The following is a 21,996-nucleotide window of genomic DNA, read 5'->3' as shown; positions in this document are numbered from 1 at the left end:
TTAGACAAATCCTTGGATGAAAAGCATCCTACATACTACACACAGAACAGGTGCATCTCAAAGGGTGTAGCAGGGAGGAGGAAGGAGTGGAATGGAAGGGGAGGAGAAAACCTTGACATCAGGATCTGACCTGGGATCCAGCGTCAGGAGGGTGCCTAGGACAGTTCACAATATGGAACAAGAATCCTAAAACGCAACTTCACCCACTATGAAAGTTTGCCCAGCACCAGCTGTGAAGGAGAGATGATGTGTTTCTGTCTTCATTTTTTCCCATCTATTCCTGTTAAGCATTGAAGAACTGCAGAGTAGCACCAAAATCCTCTCAATTTTGTATTTTGTGCTACAAATACCTTATATTTTATTTACTAACAGTATGTTTCGGTGACTTCCACCCACAAAATTGCTTTGCATATTCACTTAACCTGACAAATACTGTTTACAAGCTTGTTAAGAGATTCATATCCTTGAGATGTTTGGGAAGGGGCTGCAATGCCCGTCTTTCATAATTTGCACTTGGGCTCTTACTAGATATGTAATTTGTAATGCAAAAAAAAAAAAAAAAAACCCAAAAAATAAGGCATAGAGCTCTACCTAAGCTGCTAAGAATATGCCATTAGCCTGATTTCTCAAAATCTTCTCCTTTGTCTCTCTCCCAGGGATGTAGGACAGCTTCTTGTGGATACTTAACAAATATCTTTTGTTAAGTATCTCTTATTTTTATAGATTCTTATAATTTCCAGAGCAGGTCCATGAATGTTATACTATCTGGCATGCCTGACAATTCTGAGGAGGAAGATGGGTGGGAACAGTTACCCTTAGTTTCATTTTGTCAGAGGAGGAAATAGAAGCTCCTTAGGGGTCAGAAGAAGGAGGGTACGAGGTGGGATTAGAACCCACATCTTGTAATTTCTGGTGTTCAGGTCCTCATGCTGCCAGTGCATTTCCAGGCTTCTTCATTAACTTGCCAGGTAACAACCCCATACTCTGAACATGATAATACATCTACGCTGAGTAACTCTCAGGGCTGCTGTGAGTATCAAAGAGATAAATTATAAAAACATACTTTTAAAATGATGAAGCTATACAAAGGTAGTTACTATTAAAGCATTTTTTTGTGTGTGTTAAATGCAAGGGGTCTGCCTTCCTGAAACCATCATTAACCATTGGGATCTTACTGCGATCATTTGTTGAATATTCCAAAGTCATCACTAATCCACTAATCCAGAATATTTAGAATGGGGGGAGAATATTTAGAATGGAGGGTCTGTGGGAGAAGAATCCAGGGCAGTGGGGTACCATCTGTTGAGAACAGAATTGGTAGGGGGGCTCATATGAGAGTACCAGGTGCCGGAGTAAGAAGAAAAAATAATTCAAAGCCATTTTTTGAAGTGGAAAGAAAATAACTTTTCAGTTTCTGAGACTAGACCTGCCTGAGTAAATCTTGGGGTGGGGGAAACACAGATTAGAGGTCTGAAGTATGATTTGTTAGAGATTAGTGGTGTAAAAGTCAAAGCCCCAATTAAAATACCCCTCCCCACATAAACACTCTCTATTCTGTGGCTCCATGATCTTGCTTTATTTTCTTCTTAACAATGTTCACCTTCTGTGCTACCTGAAAGTTTATCATCTGTTTATAAGTACCAGTCTTACTCCATGGGAGTAAGATGATGTCATCTGTCTTGTTTATCCCTACCTCTGCCATGCCCAACACTGGCCAGTACATAGCGGGGGCTCTTTAAATATCTGAGAATGAATGAAAAGACATGCAGAATGGCTTGAAAGCCTATGCTTTGCCACTGGCTCATACTGCTTCCTTTGTTTTAATTTTTTAAAATGGTATTTATCTCTTTTTAAATGCCTTTATGAATGGTGTAGAGGAAAAACCACTTGAAAATTTGATGATCAAGAATGCCACATTGCTTTCAGAGACTCAGTTTGGGCTTCCGAGTTAGCTATTGGCATTATCAAAATACAGTGTTTCATTGTGAATATTTCTTGTCACTAGTATTCCACTGTAGACTCAGTTCAGTTATAGAAGCTATAGATGAAAGAACTTAATCTTTACTCTCAGGATAAGAATACTTGACATAGTAGAAATTATTGTCAGGTTCTTCTAAGTGGTTTGCCCCATTTCTCCCCAAAGCGCAGACTAAAGGGCAGGAAGCACCTCCAGAGACTTCCAGTGCAGCCTCATACTAAGTGCTGGTTCCCCTCAAGCGACCAGAACTGCAGTCCTCTAATGTGACAAGTGGGTTAGTTTTGGTGTTCTGATTTGCCATATTTCAACCATCTGAAGACTCATCATACATAGAATCCTTCACAGAAGGACATTTTCATGCTCACTTGGCATAGTTGTGGTTAGCTGTTGTTTTGCAACTATAACTCAGGAATCACAGGCTATGATAAATCCTCTGGTGGGCCCATCTGTGGACCCCAATGGGATCATTTTAGTCTGGAGCTGCAGCAAGCCTACTTGTTATCTTGACCCAGGATTTTTTTTACAACGATAACCTAATAATAGCTTATAATTTATGGAGGACTATGCCAAAAAGTCCCCTGGGCTCCAGAGAGGCAGGATGGGGTGGGGAGCAAGCCAGGGAGAAAAAACAAACATGACACATAATTTCTTGATTGTAACTAATACAACCAAAATAAGCTGTTTTCTCCTTGAGCACAAAATACAGGATTTGTAGATGCTTAGCTGAAAAAGGTTATCAAATATGGGCACTAACGGAGTTAGTGTTTTTAGATCATGTGCTAGAAAAGATGGGTGAACAAAGCAAAGCATCTGATGGATTGAAATCCTTTTCTGGAATGAAGCAGAGTATAAACAAGTAATACAGAGCTTATGTTTCATTCCTGAGAAAAGGCAGGATGTGAGGTCTGTGTGCCGAGGAGCAGTGATGGGATTCCAGCTGGCACTGTGCATAAATGCCAAGCAGCATGATTTCATATCTATAATATGCACTACCCCAAACAGATATTAAAATTTTTTATGGCCACATGTAAGCTTTGCCTTTTAAACTGAGTTACCGTTTTATTTGTTCTTTTTTCTAAAAATACCAATGGGCTTAAATTCATTTTGTTTCTCACGCAGGGACCAGACATGGCAATGAAGTTTTGCTTTCTTATAGCCCCTATTTTCTTCTTTTGCGTTTAGCAACAATTTGTCATTCTTTATGTAGGGAGGTCATGCACAGAGCCTCTTATCAATAGGTCGTGGTCTCTGTGCTCTCTTTGCTCTCTTCCTAATGGTTGTGATGATCTGAATTGATTCAGGAGCCAACAGTCAGCACCTACAGTGTGACATGCTGGGCCATGAATGAGAGTAAGAAGCTGCATTTGTGACAGCTGCCTCCTTAGCACTGTGTTGTGATCAACTGACTGAACTGATCACGGACATTTGGCATTTATATATCATTAAACATACGTACTGCCCTAAGAGTCTAAGAGTTCACAGTGCTAATTCTAAGTGTCATTGTGTGATCCCCACCCCCTAGCAATTTGCAATGTATGAACCAAGATTTCTGTTGGGGGCAGGGTAGTGGAATTGTTTTAAAAAGGTGGACAAATCCATATATACACAAAGCAATGAACAAAAAATATCTCACTCATGTAATTTACAAATATGTACAGAGAGATTCTGTGATGAATAATTTGAAAATCTTACAAAATCCATGGTGAATTCTGACACTATCATGTAGAGAATCCTTGACATTTTTATATTAGCGTAGGTCCTTGTGAAAAATAGAGAAAAGACAAACCTATTGAGTCAGAAAGTACATCAGTGGTTGCCTGGGGCAGAGGGTGGAAATGAGGATTACCTATAAATGACTGTGAGGCATCTTACTGGGGTGATGAAATGTTCTAAAACTGGATTAGGGTAATGGCAACAAGACTTAGTGAATTTACTAAAAATCATGAAATTGTATGTACTACAAATGGACACATTTTATGGTATATAAGTGATACCACCCTAAAGTTGTTAAAAGATGCAGACTGAGATAGCATTTAATAAAAAAAAACACCAGAAAACAGTGGTCCTTGAGATGTTCTATTTATTTTTTTCAGACAGTGTCTCACTCTGTCACTGAGGCTGGGTGTAATGGCATGATCATGGCTCACTGCAGCCTTGGCCTCTTGGGCTCAAGTGATCCTCCCATCTCAGTCTCCTGAGTAGTTGGGACAACAGGCTCACACAACCATGCTCAGCTAATTTAAAACTTTTTTTTTTTTTTTTTTGTAGAGACAGAGTCTCACTATGTTGCCCAGGCTTGTCTCGAACTCCTGGACTTAAGTGATCCTCTTGCCTTGGCCTCTCAAAGTGCGGGGATTACAGACGTGAGCCAGCACACCTGGCCACCTTCATTTCAAATGTGAAAAGGGACAAATAAAAGTCATCAACATTATTTACAAATCATTCCTTAGAGACTGACACTCTTGTGAATGTTTTTGTTACACTCGATGTTCATTCCCTTTGCTGTACCCCCTGAGCCTTGAAAAGGGGAAATTTACATTTATTCACATAACACATGCATAACACCAACCCTCCAAACACAAAACACACCAACACACATCTGTATGTTTGTGTTTCTACCAAGTGCCCTTCCTCTGGCCAACCTAGAGTATGTTAAGAAGGCCTAGATAGACTAGGATAAAGTATTTTTAGCTCTCTTCTCTTATACTGTGACTTTTATGGGACTGAATAAAGTTGGCTGGTATGGGGTTGGGGCACTAATCCAAAGACTCTGCAGGACTTCAGATCGGGCAGGACACATGCTGAGCATCCCTGTTCCCTGGACCACCTCCTGATAGATGACATCATTGTTATCATCCTGGTTCCCCTCCAGCTTTGTACTCAATGCCAGGTGCCCATGCAGTACTGCCCTTTGAGAGAAATAAATCAAGGATTATAACTACCAACAAATAACCCTTAAAAGTATTTAATAAAAAATCTCTTCCTTTGAGGAGAAAGAATAAAAGATGCAAAGAGCTTTGAAACGGATCTTTCCCAGGTTTTTACAGATGCTTTGGGTCGGCCGCATGCAGCCTATTCCCCACTGTTTTTTTAGTATACGATAAGAGGCAGTTATGGTGCCATTTCTAGAGAAAATCTTGCAAATTCTGGTTTTTAGCCTTCTTTTGTTTCATTCTCGCCTCAAAAATGTTTGCCTTTGCAGGCTTCCTTTAACTCTAATGACATCATCTATTCGTGGGAAAGTGTGCTGGAACGTACAAAGCATTTAAACTCCAGACTGCTGCTTGCTGGAGTGAGGTTAAGATAAGGCCCTGTGGAAAGTCATTTGAGTGATTAGGGCTGTCCCGTGCTGCCCCTCTGGCAGTGTCCCTGGTTGGCCTTGCCTCTTGGCCTGACTACAGATCTGAGGGTCCATTCAGTCATACTGAACATTTTTGGTAGTAAAGAAATTTGTTGCTTAATTCGAGTATGTGAAAACAAAATATACTTGCCCTTTAGGAGCCTCTTGGGGAAACTGATACCATAGCCACTGGGAAATACTGGCTCAGGGTAAAGTAACTGTTTTCATTTCCATTTAAGCTGATGTGAAATGTAGCCATCCAATTAAATATGTATGCACACTGTCACAATGGCACCTCTCAACACTGTCTGTCTGACTTGAAATGTCAATGTTGACAGGAGAAAGCTCATGGTCAGTGAAATTGCAGGAAACAGAAGCACCTTTGGATGTGTCCACCTCACTAGAATTCCTAACGTAGGGGAAAATGAAAACAGGCTGAAATTTACTTGGTTTTTCATTTTTCAATTGCTGCAATGTAGCTAAGGTAAATACCCCAGGAAGCTTACCTCGTTCATCAGTGCATTGAAATAGAAAGTAAAGGAGATCCAACATTTTTGAGGGTCTACTATGTGTGAGGCTCTGTGTTGGGTACCTTATAAATTCACTCTCATGTAATCCTCACTACAACCCTGTGAGATGGATTTTCATGTTCCTATTATTCTGGCTTAGAGGAGTTAAGCAATTTGCCGCTGGGGGTGTCATACATCTAGTAAGTAGAGGAGGGAGGGTTGGGTTTCAACACAGGTCTACCTGCCTCTAAAGCTCATGTTATTTTATAACCCCTTAGTGCATAGTCATTGTGCTAAGACTTTGCAGAACTTCTCTGAGACGGAGACTGTCAACTGTCAATCTATCTGTGAGCTTTGCACCGAGAACAACAAATCTGTTTGAAGTAGGATGGGATGAGAAGAAATGATGGAATTAATCTGATTCCCTGCTGTCCTTCAATGGAGCTCAGAATTCAGAATGACTGGACACAATTTCCCAAGGGGAATATGTTGTGATGAGTGGGCATTTTCGTGTTCCCTCCTGACCACATCTCTGCTGTTAAGTGAAGAGTAGACTGAGTGTGTTTACTGGTGAGCCCTTGGAATAACAACCTCCATGGTTCCCACTCCTACTTCTGCTCAGAGATCTAGAATACTGGAACGTAATTTCCAAAGCTGCCAGTAAGCCTTGGGAGGAGAACATGACTGCTAGGAGGGTGTCCTCAACATGCCCTTCCTAGGCCCCACTGACCAGTACCTGGGTGGCTGTGTATCATAGCTATGTTTGGTCTAGCTCGGGAAGACCAAATCTCTCTTTGTGTTCAGATTCATTAGCAGCACAAGGCTATGCTGAGGAGGATTATCTTGGTATTCTATTTTTTTTTATTTTGCCAGCTGGGTCAGAACTGAAAATCTTTCAGTGGTCTTAGTGATTACATTTTTACATACAGGAAATGCTAATAGTTTATGGGTATAGAACTGGATCTTGATTCATTTCTGAATTTTTTCAAAGCATGGACTCCATTAGGTGTTTTTCATGCCAAATAGAATAATAACAGTTCCTAACCTTAAAGAGTTTAAATGTAATCTTACTGTTGCATGCCTTGAAAGTAAAAAATAATAAAATTGAGGTAAAGAGAGAAATTTAAAAAATTCTTAAAACATTTGTAAGGCGTATGGAAAAGAGTGTACTTAATACTTTAAGTCCAAGATGGCACGATAGAGTAGCTAAGTACCAGATTATAAAAACAAGAGATAACATGGATTCCACAGTTTACCATTCATGTGAACTTTGACTAAATATGGACAAGTCATTTATTCTCTATGAGTCTTTTTTCTTCATGTAACATGAGGATACTAGTAGTTACTATCCTGTAAGCTATTTAGTGATTTTAGAAAGGGCCGCTACAGTTACATCCAGGCATGTGGTACTCCATACATCTCCAGGAGGGTCACTCAGATTATGGGGCCTCTTGGAGTATGCAGTAACAATCATACAAGTTACTTTAGGGTCCACTGGGAAGTAAAGCAACAGGACACAGTAAATTAAGTTGTAAAGTACTTGCTGTTTAAGCGTTCTACGGAATATCTTAGTTGTGAGAGTTAGAAGCCAGAAAATTAAAAACTGAAAATATAAGCTATCAATAGCTGTTTTCCCAATTACTAAAAATAATAAAATGTTTTATAGCACAGTGCTGAATAAACAGAAAAAAATCATTTTCAGGGGAAGGATCTAAGCATCAAAGCAAAAAAAAAGGTTGAAAGGAGGAAAAATCATTTCATATCACTTAATGACATAACCTAAGTAAGATAATAAAGTATATACAGTGCCTATGCCCAACATATAGTGGAGCTTTGTGGTAAATTTTAAAAATGTTCCCTCCCTGCTCAAAACTTTTCCCGTTTATTCTCATTTTCTGGTGTTTTCTATTCATTTTGACTTTTTTTTAGAGTTGATCTCAGTGTAAATAATAATACTTTCCTGTATTTTATGCCAATTTTCAGTTGATACATTCTCTGAGATCCATGCTGTTACTCAATCTTCTTGAAAACTTTGTTTGAATTGCCATGTATCATTAGGCTGATCTTACAGGCAAGAAAACTGAAGCTCAGAGAGTCACGAAATTGGTTAAAACCACACAGTAAGTAAGGGTTAGAAGTCCAGGTTCCTGAATTCAGCTCTAAAGCTCTCTTCTCTCTACCCTCTTGGTGCACAGTCATTAACACCATGCTAAGAGAACATGGTGAATAACCAGGATAACCAGTTTTATCTATCAAGTTCTTCCTATGGAATTCAGAAGTCTAAAAGTGTTGTAATTTAAAATGACACAATTTTCCCCAACATGAGGTTTTATTTTATTAAAAGGTTCTACATACAAAATTAGGGGGGATGGTAGAAACCAAAACTATCTATCTTCTTCTCCTTCATGCCTTAAAATCCTTAGAGGGAAATAATTCCTATTTGACAGAATCCAAGGGATAAAAGAATATTCAAAACATAGGAAGGACACAGAAAATCATGCAATGCCAGGGACTAAAGGACAGCCTAGTGTACCCAATTTTTAAGCTTTTCTGGCCAGGTAGCAACCAGCTGGTACTGGGAACTAGTGGTAGAAGTCAGCAAGCATCAGGTACAACCCCCACCAAGACGAGTGGAGAAAGATGAAGGTAAGACTTAATGGGGCAACACCCCCCCTCCACCACTCATCAGTATCTAAGAGTTCTCCCTGCAGTTAAAAGAGGATGCTTACTTCTATTTATTTGAATCCAATAGGAACAAGAGATGAAAGTCCATATTTTGAATCTGGGATATAAGCTGGAATGTCCTGGCCCAATATATCCACGGCTTATCCAAGTAAATAACTGTAAGCCAAAAGAATGTCCAATGACTAGGTGGCCCCTAGTCCACAAAAAGACTAGGCTCCAAATAATCCTTCTTAAATTTCTTCCCTTTATTTTGAACCTGTTTTTCCATATAAATAATGTGATATATAACAGTTATATACTTGTGTTAGGTTACTGCAAAATTCAGCACTCCAGAGTATACTTAAAGGTTTTTGTTTTTTTGAAATGGAGTCTTGCTCTGTCACCCAGGCTGGAGTGCAGTGGTGTGATCTCAGCTCACTGCAACCTCTGCCTCCCGGGTTCAAGCCATTCTTCTGTCTCAGCCTTCTGAGTAGCTGGGATTACAGGTGCCCACCACCACGCCTGGCTAATTTTTGTACTTTTAGTAGGGACAAGGTTTCACCATGTTGGCCAGGCTGGTCTTGAACTCCTGACCTCAAGTCATCTGCCCACCTCAGCCTCCCAAAGTGCTGGGATTACAGGTGTGAGCTACCGCGCCTGGCCTACCGAAAGTTTAAGAAGTACTCACCTGAGGTCTGGATCTTGGAAGAAGGGATCATAGGAGAGAGAAGACCAAAAAAAATACCTTGCTCCTCATCACAGTTCCCACCATAGCCAAAATTATGAAAGAGGAAAAATGTTTGTTCTGAGGGCCTCAGTTCTCTTAAGTTTACTTTTGTCCCCTCTTACGACAACAACCTTCTCAGATATGTCCTATTCGAGAATAAGCAACACTAAAAAACATCTATCTACCTCCCTCAATAACTTCAATTCTTAACTATCTCTAGAAGATATGAGGAAGAAAGCAACCTGATTGAACTAACTTGTACTAATGTGTAAATGACTGATTTGTACATTTATTTATATATACAACCCACAGACATACACAGATACACAATTCTGTGTTAGCTAGGCACCATTCTAGGTGCTAAAGAACAAGGTTTCTCATGAAGCTTACATTTTAGTGGACAGAGTTAGAAAATAACATTCAAAAATAAAAAAATCTACAAAGTAATACATATATAAAATAGAGTGAAATAGTACATAAGAACGGGTTGACTACTTCACAGTTGGCGACTATAAAAGGCCTCTTTAAAGATATCATTTAAGACAAGATGTAATTGAAGACAAAGAGCCAGTCTTGTGTAAATGAAGGGGATATGAGACAGTTAGTACAATCCAAAGAAAGGAATGAGCTTGGTGTGTGGATAGAAAAAAAGGCCCACGGGCCCAAAGAACAGCAGGCAAGGAGGAGAACAGAATGGAAAGATAGGCAGGGTCCAAATCACGTTGGTCTTGATAAGACAGAATGATGCCTTTCAGAGTTTATCCTAAGTTAAATAAGAAGCCATTGGAAGATTGTAAGCTGTACTGTGGCCTGATTTACTGCTTAAAATGATCTCTAGCAGAAGCAGGGAGATGGATAGAAGGCTACTGCAGAGATCTGGGTGAGAGAGGATGTCTGTGTAGACTAGGATGGTGGTGGTAGAGACATAGCTAGATAGGCTCAATCAAGACACACTTTAAAGGAAAGGTCAACCAGGTGCAGTGGCTCACTCCTATAATTCCAGCACTTTGGAAGGCTGAGGCGGGGGTGGGGGAGATCACCTAAGGTCAAGAGTTTGAGACCAGCCTGACCAATATGGTGAAACCCTGTCTCTAATAAAAATACAAAAATTAGGCATGATGGCACGCACCTGTAGTCCCTGCTACTTGGGAGGCTGAGGCAGGAGAATTGCTTGAACCCGAGAGGCGGAGGTTGCAGTGAGCTAAGATTGCGCCACTGCACTCCAGCCTGGGTGACAGAGCGAGGTTCCATCTCAAAAAAAAATAAATAAAATTAAAGGAAAGATCTGTAGGACCTTTGACCATGGTGAGGAGGAAAAAGCAATCAAGGATACCTGGATGGATGATGACTTGTTCTCCTGAGAAAGGCAAGATACAGAAAGTAGGATTGGTTAAAGGATAAGGCCACTGGGCAGTAGAAATCAACAATTCTGTTTTAGATATAGTAATTCTGAGCTACAAATTATATGTCTAGCTTCAGTACAGGGAAGGCAGCTAGTATATGAATCTAGCACTTAGGGGAAAATTGAGGCTGGGGATATACATTTGGCAGTCATTGGCATACAGATGTCATTTACACCATAGAGACTGATGTCCAGGAAGTGAGCATGGACCAAGATGAGAAGAAGGATGGAGACCAGTCTTGGGCTTACTCCAACATTTAAAGGTGGGAAGAGGCTATTTAGGAAGCCTCTTCCTCCAGACAGATAAGTCTGAAAAATGGTGATTCGGGAAGAGGAGGCCCTTTCTCTATTCACAAGCACGGGTCTTCAAGCTCTTGCCGAAATACCTAACAGTGAGGGTAAGTGAAGACCTTTATGAATCCTTCTCTGCCAGCAGATTATGAGCATTTGCTACTAGCTGGTACAAGGAAGAAGCTTTGTCTCACATGAAAATTGATAAGCTTTCCCCCATACACTTTGAATGGTATGGCAAAAACACTTTTGATGAGATACGTGGATACTAAATCCTGCCTTGAGGCAGGAGGATTAACAGGAAAGTTTTCAATGTCCGTCTGGCAATTAGAATCTAAGAATCCAAAAGTCTAACCTAGAAAGAAGCAGCAGAATATCAGACACTAGGAAGGGGCCCTTCTGTTACAGGAAAAGTGTCAAAACATCAGCCTAGAGAAAACGCTGGGCGGCCCCAGGACCGCTGCTGACTAAATAGTAGGCTATAAGAGAAGGGAATTATTTTTCTTTATTCTTCTGCCTGTAGCAACTGGGCTTTGTCATCTAGAAACAATAGCATCATTTTTCTTAGGAGTCACGATATACAATAAAACATCGCTCTGAATCAGCAGCGTTGAAAAAATCAGAAATACGATGTTCATCCAACAGCCTGTTCAATTTTCAGTTTTTGGAAAAAAATGTTTATATAGATATGATTATCTGAGATTACCTCTGAATATATTGTTTGGGGAGCTTGCTGCACAGTTAATATTTAGCAAATTATGGAATTCTCTCAATAACAGAGCAAAGAAATCTGTGTCCTGATGGAAAGCATTTATGGCAGTGTAGGGAAACTGTTTCAACAACGAATGATTCTGCTGTATTTTCCCCAAACAGATTTTCTTACCTCTTGATGTCTCCACCTGGGTTCTAAGTAAGTTTTAAGTGGCAGAACAAGTGACTCCTCTAAACATTAAAGTTTGCTGTAATCCATAATTCACGTTATAGGGAAAAATAAATTTTAATCATAAGGCTGCCACAATTTTCAAGAGTTTCTTAAGAAAGACACAGAGGCCTTTTGGAAGACTGACATTTAGAAAAAGCCAGCTTGAGGGTATTGGATAAGAGGTATTGGGGAATAAAAAACATTTTCAGGAACAAGGATTTCAGATAGGAAAAGCATTTTTTAAATCCTTTTGAGAACGAGATATATTTGGTTGGACAAACTGCTGATTTTGGACAATTGTTATGAGAGACATAATTTTTGCCTTTATGATCATTATTTGCACATATTCTCCTCAGGGACTAAACCCATGACCAACAGTGTGTGCTAACTTGGACACAATGTGATTCAGTGACTTAAACCTTAGGAAAAGTGGACTCCCAACACGTTTTCCTATAATTACCTCAGATAGAAGCAATGGACAACCACAATGTTTATTCCTTTAGTTTTATATATAGTCTCTAATAAAAACACCTTAAGAATATTTTAAGTTTTTATTTCTGCTTGGTAAATTTCTGGTAATTCTGGAAAAAGATGCAGAGAAAAGAACCAATATGGAACTGCTGGAATGTAGTTGGGATTGAGAGGGAGTCTGCTCTCCTCTAAGGATCAAGGGTCAACTGAAACACTTCAAACAGCCCTGCTTGCTAAGGTGAAAGTAAGAACCCTCTAGGTCTCCTAGCTCCTCCATTCCCTCAGTTGGTTACCAGAAGCATGTGGAGTCTTTAATCAGAACCCCCAGGCAGGCAGTCAGTTGCATAACACCATGCCTTATGGCTGATCAGTATAAATCGGAATACTTCATCCATGGTTAATGAATGAAGTGTCCAGATTTATACTGTTCAGATCATCCTAAATTATTCAATATAAACAATCACCAGAAATACAGTTTTATTAATTTTTTTCTATGTCCCATATGCTTTACTAGATGCATAATTTGCAGGTATTTTTTCCAATCTTGACCATAATTCTGCATGTTAAGTATGATTATCTCTATTTTGCAAATGAAAAAACTGAGGCTCAGAGAGGTTAAGTAACTTGGCCATAGTCACTGAGACAATAAATAGCAGCCTGAAGAAGAATAATGAATTTGAGTAGAAAGAAATACATGATTTAAACTGTAGCTGTTTTCAGACTCAAACCAAAAGTCAGGCTTGCCAACTATGGCAAATTTTAGTAGAAAACAAAGTGACTATATCAGGACTGTCAGAAATATGGAAAGTGGAGAGTGAATAGCACCATTAGCACAGCTGTATTTACTTCTACTCCTGCCTTTTTCCAAGTCTACTGTACCGCTTTTTCCAAGTCTACTGTACCGCTTGTTGTTGGCCTGGTATTTAGTTAAGAACGTGGGTAGTGTTGTAAAGCCTATATATCTGTCAAGATGCTAATTAGTGCTGGAGAGTAGGTCCAGAGTTTCAGTTACAATAAGCTCTGGTGTGTACCAGAGTCACTTGTGAGCTTTATAACCCACATTCCTGGGCCCTGTCACTCCTAGATCTTCCATAGGTTGTTGATGGTTTTCAGGCATTTGTATTTCTTGACAAGCTCTCAGGTAATTCTGATCACCACCAAAGTTTGAAAATTATTGCTATCAGTGTTGTTTGGGAGGATGATGTCTTATTCAGAAATCTGAGTGAACATAATAAACTACAGCTGTAGGTCAGAAGAAAAATTCAGCTTGTAAGGAGTGCATGAAGGGATGTTCATGAAATATACATTTGGCCTGTCCACTTTTGTCAGGATTACTTTTTTCCTGTCTTGATCAATGTCTACTCTCTCTTTCCTCTCATTAATATTTGGGTCAAGAGAATATCAGGTCTCCAGTAAGTACATTTTCCTAGTTACCTAAATGAATACAGTTTCACAGAGATCATTAAAATGTTACCAAGTATATAAAAGACAGAAATTTGGTTCTTAAAGCTGACTCTATATGTTTGTTTTGTCTTTTCAAACGTGCTCATTGCAATGGGAAGCTGATCTGAAAATCTATCCATCAAATGAATCTGGTCTCTTACAGGCCATGGAGACCCTCTGGGGATCTGGGAATGCTTTCCTGTCATTGCAATGACACTGACCAGCTTCTGAACCTTGAGAAGGGCCATGACAATGTTCCGGCAGTGACACTGTTTATACCTCTGGGCTCTTGTCCTTCATAGGTCTTGGTTTGTTATCACAGCCCTTGAAATTGTAGGAAAGAAGGCGTCAAGAAGGCAAATGAACTCCTGCTACTGGGGGAATTATACATGAAAGTAATTTCTACCTGGCACTGATGTTCCAAGTGCGACGAACACGACTGCAGTCACAGAATCTTTCAGGCCAATGGTGCAGCCAAAGTGGGAAGCCAGGTCTCCAATGAAAGCTGTCAGTAGGCCAATCATGAGGATGGAGACAATGAAACACGCCCAGCCATTCCAGTATTCAGTAGGGGGGACGAAGGCAAAGAGGACCTTCCAGAACACAGTCAGAAAGTGCATCACGTAATCAAAACAGGAGGGCAGCTTCTCTTCCCCACATTCATCGTCGTCGTCATCTTCCCCTAGAGAGAACGGAAGGAAGCACATTTCATCACAACCTGTGCTACCGGGTCTTCCTCTCTCTCAGTCTCTCCTGTCTAGCCCGGTCATCCCTCAACTCTACATGGCAGGAGGCCATGAGAGGTGGGTGAAGTTTAGGGTTTTCCAAGAGTTAATCATAACTAACGAATTAATTATCAAGACACTGAAATACCTCTTACTTGTGGCTCATTGGTCAATGGCAAAAAAACTTAACTCCTACCCAGTTCTGCTTCCATGCAATCAATACACCCTTTCTACTTTCACATCTGGTGAGACTTGTCACTCGGAGAAATGAAAATGATTTCTTGCAAAAGGTTGGCAAGCCCTGTGTCAGCCTGAGAAAGAACGCTCTTTTGAAGAAAGACAACTGTAGATGGAGTTCTACCAGGGTTCTTTTCTTGCAACTTGAAGTTCAACTCTGGGTTATATAATCACCTACAGGATAATCAAACAGGGCCGTTAATCGTGGCTGTAAGCCTTGCATATTTCTCCAGCATCATCTCCTGTAACTATTTCAAACTCAAGCCTTGGAATTACTTGCCAAATAATTATATGCCAAAAAATGAAATTTATTTGCATTTTTCCAAACCAGATACACTTTCTCCTGCTTTTGATCTTTAGAACTAAATGTGCTTGGCATATCCTAATTGCTCCACCCTTATCCTTCCCCACCCATCCTTTAAGACTCACTTCTTCTGTGATGCACTCTCTGACCTCCCCCGAAACCCATGCTGGGAACTCCTTCTCAGAGGAACCTCCCAACACTTGTAACTCTGGATCAGTGGTCCTCAGAGTGTGCTTCCTGAGCAGGTGGCACAGAGAACGTGTTAGAAATTCAAATTATCAGTCCTACTGAAGCAGAAATTGGGGAGGGGCTGGACAGCAAGCTGTGGACAGCAAGCTGGGCTTGAACAAGCCCTCCATGTGACACTGATACATGTTCAAGTTTGAGAACTGCTTTTCTCAATTGTACATGTTCATGTTCCTCTGTTCTCCAGTTGACTGAGAACCCTTCCATGTCAGGAATTTATGCATTTCTGTGTCCCTGGTGTTTGGTACCATCTCCAGCATGTAAAGTAAGGTGGTTAAGTATGTGTTAAATGAAGGAATGAATGCAGAAATTTCTATTGACTTTATATAACTATGCAATTACGTAATTATATATATATGTATCACAGTTTTGCCAATTAAGTCATCTATCAACATACAAAGAAATGCACAAAGCGTAATATTTAAAGGAACTAGGAAATCGATAATAGTATCCTAAAATGGAGATTTCACTTATAATGTGAAAGTAATGTCCATTGACATGTTTTAAAATGAGGATATTGAAAGTCATCTTTTCTTGAAGTGGTGGCAAATACATGTGTTATGTGGCCATTTTGGAAAGAAGAACATCTCCTTGAAGTCTTTGTTCACCCGTTCCAACCTTGTCATCAGGGTGCTACTTTACTTGGTCCCACTAGTGCAGCCGGCAGTAGGTGGGGCTGCAATTTTGACCTGAGATGGCCAGCATAGAGCACCTGTGTGTGGTCTTCGTGAGACACTGTGGTGGGCAAGCCATTGGGTGCAGATGATGATTGAGAAAACCCTCTGAAAGCACAAGAGATTTAAGAGAAAAACACCTCTCAGAAAACATATAAAGAGGAATGTCTGGATTTGTCTTCTGTCATTTTACAGGAAAAGAGAAGAGGCAATGGCCTGCTCTTCCGTGAGCACATGGTTGGAATTAAATAAATACACTTTGGAGGTCTGTGAAGAAAGCAGCCTCATCTTTGAGGGTTTAGATAAACTGCTGGGAGAAGACGCTGCAGATGAGTGGAACTGCCTTTGCAGAACTCCCCAGTGAGGAGCTTGAGTTAGGTCAGCTCATCAGAATGTTTGTGAGTGTAAAAGCATTGCCGACCATTCCCTCTGCTGTTCATGCAGTATTTATTATATCAACTTTGCCTGGAAGCAGAAGATACTTTTTAATAAAAACACCTGGTATGGGCTGCACTGTGCCCCCCCAGAATTAATATGTTAAAGCTCTAACTGCTAGCACCTCAGAATGTGACCTTATTTGGAAACAGGGCCTTTAAAAAGGTAATTAAGTGAAAATGGAGCCATTAGGGTGAGTTCTAATCCAATATGACTGGTGTCCTTATAATAAGAGGAAATCGGGATGCGCGAGAGACACCAGGGATGTGCGTGCACAGAGGAAAGACCATGTGAGTGTTCAGTGAGAAGACAGACATTTACGAGCCAAGGAGATTGGTCTCAGGAGAAACCAAACCTGTCAACACCTTGATCTCAGATTTTCAGTTCCCAGAACTGCCAGAAAAGACATTTCTGTTATTCAAACCACCCAGTCTGTGGCATTTATTATAGCAGCCCTAGAAAACGACAACAGCCCTTCGGAAGCCTCCCTATGTCATGACACGGAAATGTAGAACAACTACTGAGCGTTTCTATTACCTACTCTTTTTGTTCTTGTTTGTTTCCTTATACATTTCTTCTTTTTTCCTCCTTTTACTTTTCTTCCCACTTCTCTTTTACCCTACACTTTAGCTCCAGGTAGAACTTCATGTGAGAGAAGAAATTTTCAGGGTTTATTTGAAGGAGGAAGGAAGAAGAAAGCCACATTAATACATTCCCATTCCCAGCCTCTCCTCTTACCCACTCCCCATTCCAACCGGGGCTGGGAAGGGTACCTATACTCAGAAAAGTTGAGAAAAAACACTAGGTTTTCTAGTTGTATTTATTTTGGATCATATCCTTTTTAATTTCTATATTTGTGAACATTTTATAATTTCACAGGGCATATGAATAAAATGCTTTCGAGAACATTTTAATCAATCATTCACAGAAACATGAACTATGCTGCGTTTTCTCCACAGAATTACTTAATTTGGGGCATCTAAATCTCTTAGTTTGAAGACGAGCAAGAAAACACATAAGCTTCTCAGAAGACATGTCACTTATAACTTGAGAGTAGACATATTTGTCTTCAAGATGGAAATAACACCTTTCCCATGAGAGATGTACACAGGAATAATTAGATCATCTTTGTAAAGTGTCTGAGAATATTTCAAGGTAATGATTATCATGGTAGTTATCATTATTTCCCTCTATTTAAGATTGTTACTGTGTTTCTCCATCATTATTTGTTTAGTCAACATGCTAGGTCGTAAGGTTACATTCTAGGTTTTTAAAAACAAAAATTAATTTTGCCCTCTGAAATTACCTTCATGATCAGTTAATGCAAAATGTGTGTGTATGTGTGTGTGTGTGTGTGTGAGAGAGAGAGAGAGAGAGTTCTTCCTGTAGGCTTCCAATATCACAAAGAATCTTAAATGTTTTAATGCATAAGTCTGGAATGGGAAGCCCATCTGCTTTTATAACATTTGAAAGGAAAAGTGGCCTCCCATCCTTTTCTCCCAGTGAGATTCTCTGGGATCTCACTGCTCTTTATAAATTTTAATCTCCAACTCAGACATCACTTAAATATTAAAAAACGACCACGGACTGCCATGCATGATGCACAATTACCCTGTCTTGGGAAAGGACAAAGAAATATTATGTTCATCCATCACCATCTGGACTGCACTTAAAAGTCTGTTCTTTCTTTGGGAAGAGTAGTGAAACATTAAAAAATCCTAGGAGCATCTTTTGTGTGACAGCAAAAATGATGGTAGTATGCCTGTTCTGTGGTTGTGTATGTTCACCAGCCTGGGGTTCTTGGAGGCTACGTAATTCTTCCAAGTCCCTTCTCTGTGTTAGAAAAGAAAGACACGTTGGTGGGTTTGCTTTTACAGAATATCGAGTAAATTCCTCATATCTCAGAATCATTCTTTTCAGCTAATGGAAAATAACCTATATTTGGTTAATCCTTCCTAGTGCCTTTTAAATGGCTTCCCTGATACACATGGGACTTCTTAAATATAACTACAAAATAACCAAATCATTAAAAATGCAGATAGTGCGCAGGGCGTCAGTTCAGCTATTGATGTAGTAGTACTTGCATCGTTCCAGCTGGGAAGCATGAGAGCAACAGCATCATCAGCATGACTGACCGTGAAAGACAAACCCCTGGGCTTGGCACATATCTTTTAAAGTAAACAGGGGTTTCTTTGCATCTCTCTCTCTACCTGCTCAGGGCTTGGATTCAGGGAGAGCTCTGAGAACCACAAAAAGAGACGGCTGGAAGGTAATGGACACTTGGGTCAGAAGGCTTAAGTCACTTTATAGTTCTGACAGCTTGTTTTGGGGCAGGACACTTAAATTTCCCGAGCCTCAGTTGCTCACCTGTCAAATGAGTTTCCTAACTCCCACCTCCCAGAGCTGTTTTGGGGACTGGAAGAAGAAATGCTCAAGTCCTTTATAAAACGGTATGCCTCTTTATAGACAAATGTGCCATATTCCATTATTGTTACTTGTCTGAAGGAGGCAGTAAATCAATACAATGTGAGTATCCTGATTTCACTGAATCTATATTCTGTTTGAATGAAACATTACCATTCATTTCCCCAAGCTGCTTGCTTTTAAGAAAAGAAAGAAAAACAGGAAGGGAACCTGGTGGGGTGTCTCTTAAGTGACAGGCACTGAGCTAAATTCTTTCACACACCCGATCTTATTTTATCCTTAAAATAACCCTACAACGTGGGCATTATTAATCCCATTATACATATGAAGATTCTGAAGTTCAGAGAATTTATGTGACTTGCTAAAATAATCTCGCATAGAATTTAAGTGACTGACTTGACATTTGTTCTAACAGTCCAGGGAAAATTTTACTATAGAAAATGCCTTATGGAAGAAAGTTGGGGAGTTTAGTATCACATATTGATTCAAAGTTTGAGTCAGAATGTTTTTAATGCCTGGTGTTATACAGATACAGTGGTACCTTTTTTTTTTTTTTCTAGGAATGTGAAAATATTGAGGTGCCATAATTAGTATTTGTATTCTAATACTTTCTAGATATGATTTTTTGGGTTGTTTATTTCTTTGGCAGAGCCAGCCATATGCTCTTTCTCAGACTCCTGGGGACCAAGAAAACATGGGAAATAAAAAAATCAGGTAAAAGCAGGGGATCGTGGTGTGACTGTTTTGGAACCTCTATTTTTTATATTTAAACATTTGTTTAAAATTGTATATATTTGAGATTAACAATGTCATGTTATAGGATATATTTAGATAGTAACATTATTATAGGGAGGCAAATTAACATCTATCATTTCATCTAGTTACTTTTTCCTGTGATAAGAGCAGTTGAAGTCTACTTATTTAACAAACATTTCTAATACAATTTCATTAGCTTTAGTCCCCATGTGGTCCATTCCATCTCTAAACATGTTCATCTTTCCTATCTGCTATTTTGTATCCTATGACCTATGACTCTCATTGCCTCCAGCAACGCCTGGCCATAGTAAGATGGTAACCACTGCTTCATTCTCTATCTCGGTATATTTGAGCTCTTTTCAAACATACATATATTCCACATATAAGTGAGACTATGCAATATTTTTCTTTCTGTGTCTGGCTTTTTTCACTTAGCATAATGTCCTCCAGGCCCATCCATGTTGTGGCAAGTGGCAGAATCTCCTTTGTTAAGGTTGAATCTTAAGGAATCTCTCCTTTAGGGTGTGACAGGTTCTTATTTCCGTTTCTGGTTGCCAAAGGTCAACCATCCAGTTCTGAATCAAACATCCTGGTTTGCCTCTAGCTTATCACCCTTGAATTTGGGAAAGTGGCCTGAATCATCACAAGTCTGTATGTAAAGCAGTCTGGAAAATGTATGCTGCTGTTCATCTGTGGATGTGTCTGACTTACAATTCTTTCCAGGCACTCAATAGGCTTTATCCTCCAGAATTATGACTTTTTTTTTGCAACCTGACGTACAGTAATTACAAATCAAATTCCACTCTCCTGTTATATATTTCTGTTTCTCTTTGCTTTAAAGGTTCTGAGAGAATCATAAAGCATAAAAGATGAAAGACCTTAGCAATCAGCTAAGAAAAATAAAACTGAGAATGGTGATTCAGTTGATACATTTTTGTTCCCTAGTTTGCATCTCTGTGTATCCGTTTGTGTATGTGTGAGAAACCGTGCATGCATGTGACACCGTAAGGGCTAGCGGTTTTTACTGTTTTGCCCGTAAAATGATCTGAAACTTCTTTTATCTTTCTTTTCCCTTTTACATGCTTTTACCTTATGTCTAGTGAGAAAACAATTACCATCTCTTCCCACTCTTAATGGCCTCTGCCATTAAATTCAGTAATCCAAAGATTTATTCCCAAACAAGAGTTTATCTGTTTTTTTGTTTTTTTTTTTGTATTTTGGAGATGTGCAATAAACATTTCTCTGTAACTTAATTGGTGGGAAGTACTTAACATATTCTCTGATGCAAAGTAGATGATGTGAACAAGTTTTCTTCTAAGTATATTGAAAGACACTTCCTATCAAAGACAGCTCAAAAAACAATTGGTTCGAATTCCTAGATCTATGAGTTGCCAGTGCACAGAACAAAAATGTAGGCATTTTCTTCTACCAACTGAAACGTGGGTTTTAGAAAATACCTGAACTTAAAACTTCAGGAGGGTTTTGGACTGTGCCAAGTTCAACCCCTGCTTAATGTGAATTTCTTTAAACATTCTCTGCCGAATGGTTACTTATGCCGCTTCTTAGAGTTTCGGCTATTAGGGAACTCATAATCTCAATCCAGGTTTAGAGTCTCTGGCAGTCAGCTTGGGCTGTTAGGTTCTACTCATTTGTCCAGGCCCCATTCCCTAGGCCAGTGGTCCCCAAACTTCTTGGCACCAGTGACTGGTTTTCTGGAAGACAATTCTGATGGTTTCAGGGTGATTCAAGTGCATTACATGTATTGTGCACTTTATTTCTATTATTATTATGTACTCACCATAATGTGGAATCAGTGGGATCCTGGAGCTTGTTTTCTGGCAACTAGATGGTCCCATCTTTGGGTGATGGGAGACAGTGAAAGATCATCAGGCATCAGAGACTCATAAGGAGTGCACAACCTAGATCCCTAGCATTGGATATCAATACCATTGTACACAAAATTTGAGTATTTGTAACTTGGACTACTGGACTGTTCTTGAATGGAGAAGACACTATACAGGCTCCATTAGCCATCCCCACCTGCTGCTTCCAAGCCACAGCTAATCTGTGGGCCATCCTGCTACTTCTTAAGGGGTTTGGGCCAGGTGATGTGTGACAGTATTGGAAAGGACCTCAAGAAGGCAACATCATTCTTAGCAAACTATCACAAGAAGAGAAACCAAACACCGCATGTTCTCACTCATAGGTGGGAACTGAACAATGAGATCACTTGGACTCGGGAAGGGGAACATCACACACTGGGGCCTATCATGGGGAGGGGGGAAGGGGGAGGGATTGCATTGGGGAGTTATACATGATATAAATGATGAATTGATGGGTGCTGACGAGTTGATGGGTGCAGCACACCAACATGGCACAAGTATACATATGTAACAAACCTGCACGTTATGCACATGTACCCTAGAACTTAAAGTATAATAAAAAAAT

The 21,996-nt window shown here is 39.8% G+C and overlaps 1 protein-coding gene across 4 annotated transcripts in view; it reads right to left on the bottom strand.

Moving 5' to 3' along the window:
• The window catches only part of SLC8A1 (solute carrier family 8 member A1), a 404,513-nt gene that overhangs the window by 12,724 nt on the left and 369,793 nt on the right, over positions 1-21,996 (bottom strand). For all 4 annotated transcript variants that reach the window (XM_017892945.1, XM_017892947.1, XM_017892948.1 and 1 more), the window contains one exon: positions 14,154-14,429. In XM_017892945.1, coding sequence (XP_017748434.1) covers positions 14,154-14,429 — 276 coding nt within the window. The remainder of the gene's footprint in view (positions 1-14,153; positions 14,430-21,996) is intronic.

This window comes from Rhinopithecus bieti, unplaced genomic scaffold (assembly GCF_001698545.2).
Source record: "Rhinopithecus bieti isolate Rb0 unplaced genomic scaffold, ASM169854v2 scaffold_22439, whole genome shotgun sequence".
NCBI lineage: Eukaryota > Metazoa > Chordata > Mammalia > Primates > Cercopithecidae > Rhinopithecus > Rhinopithecus bieti.
This window is presented reverse-complemented; position numbering and strand designations above follow the sequence as displayed.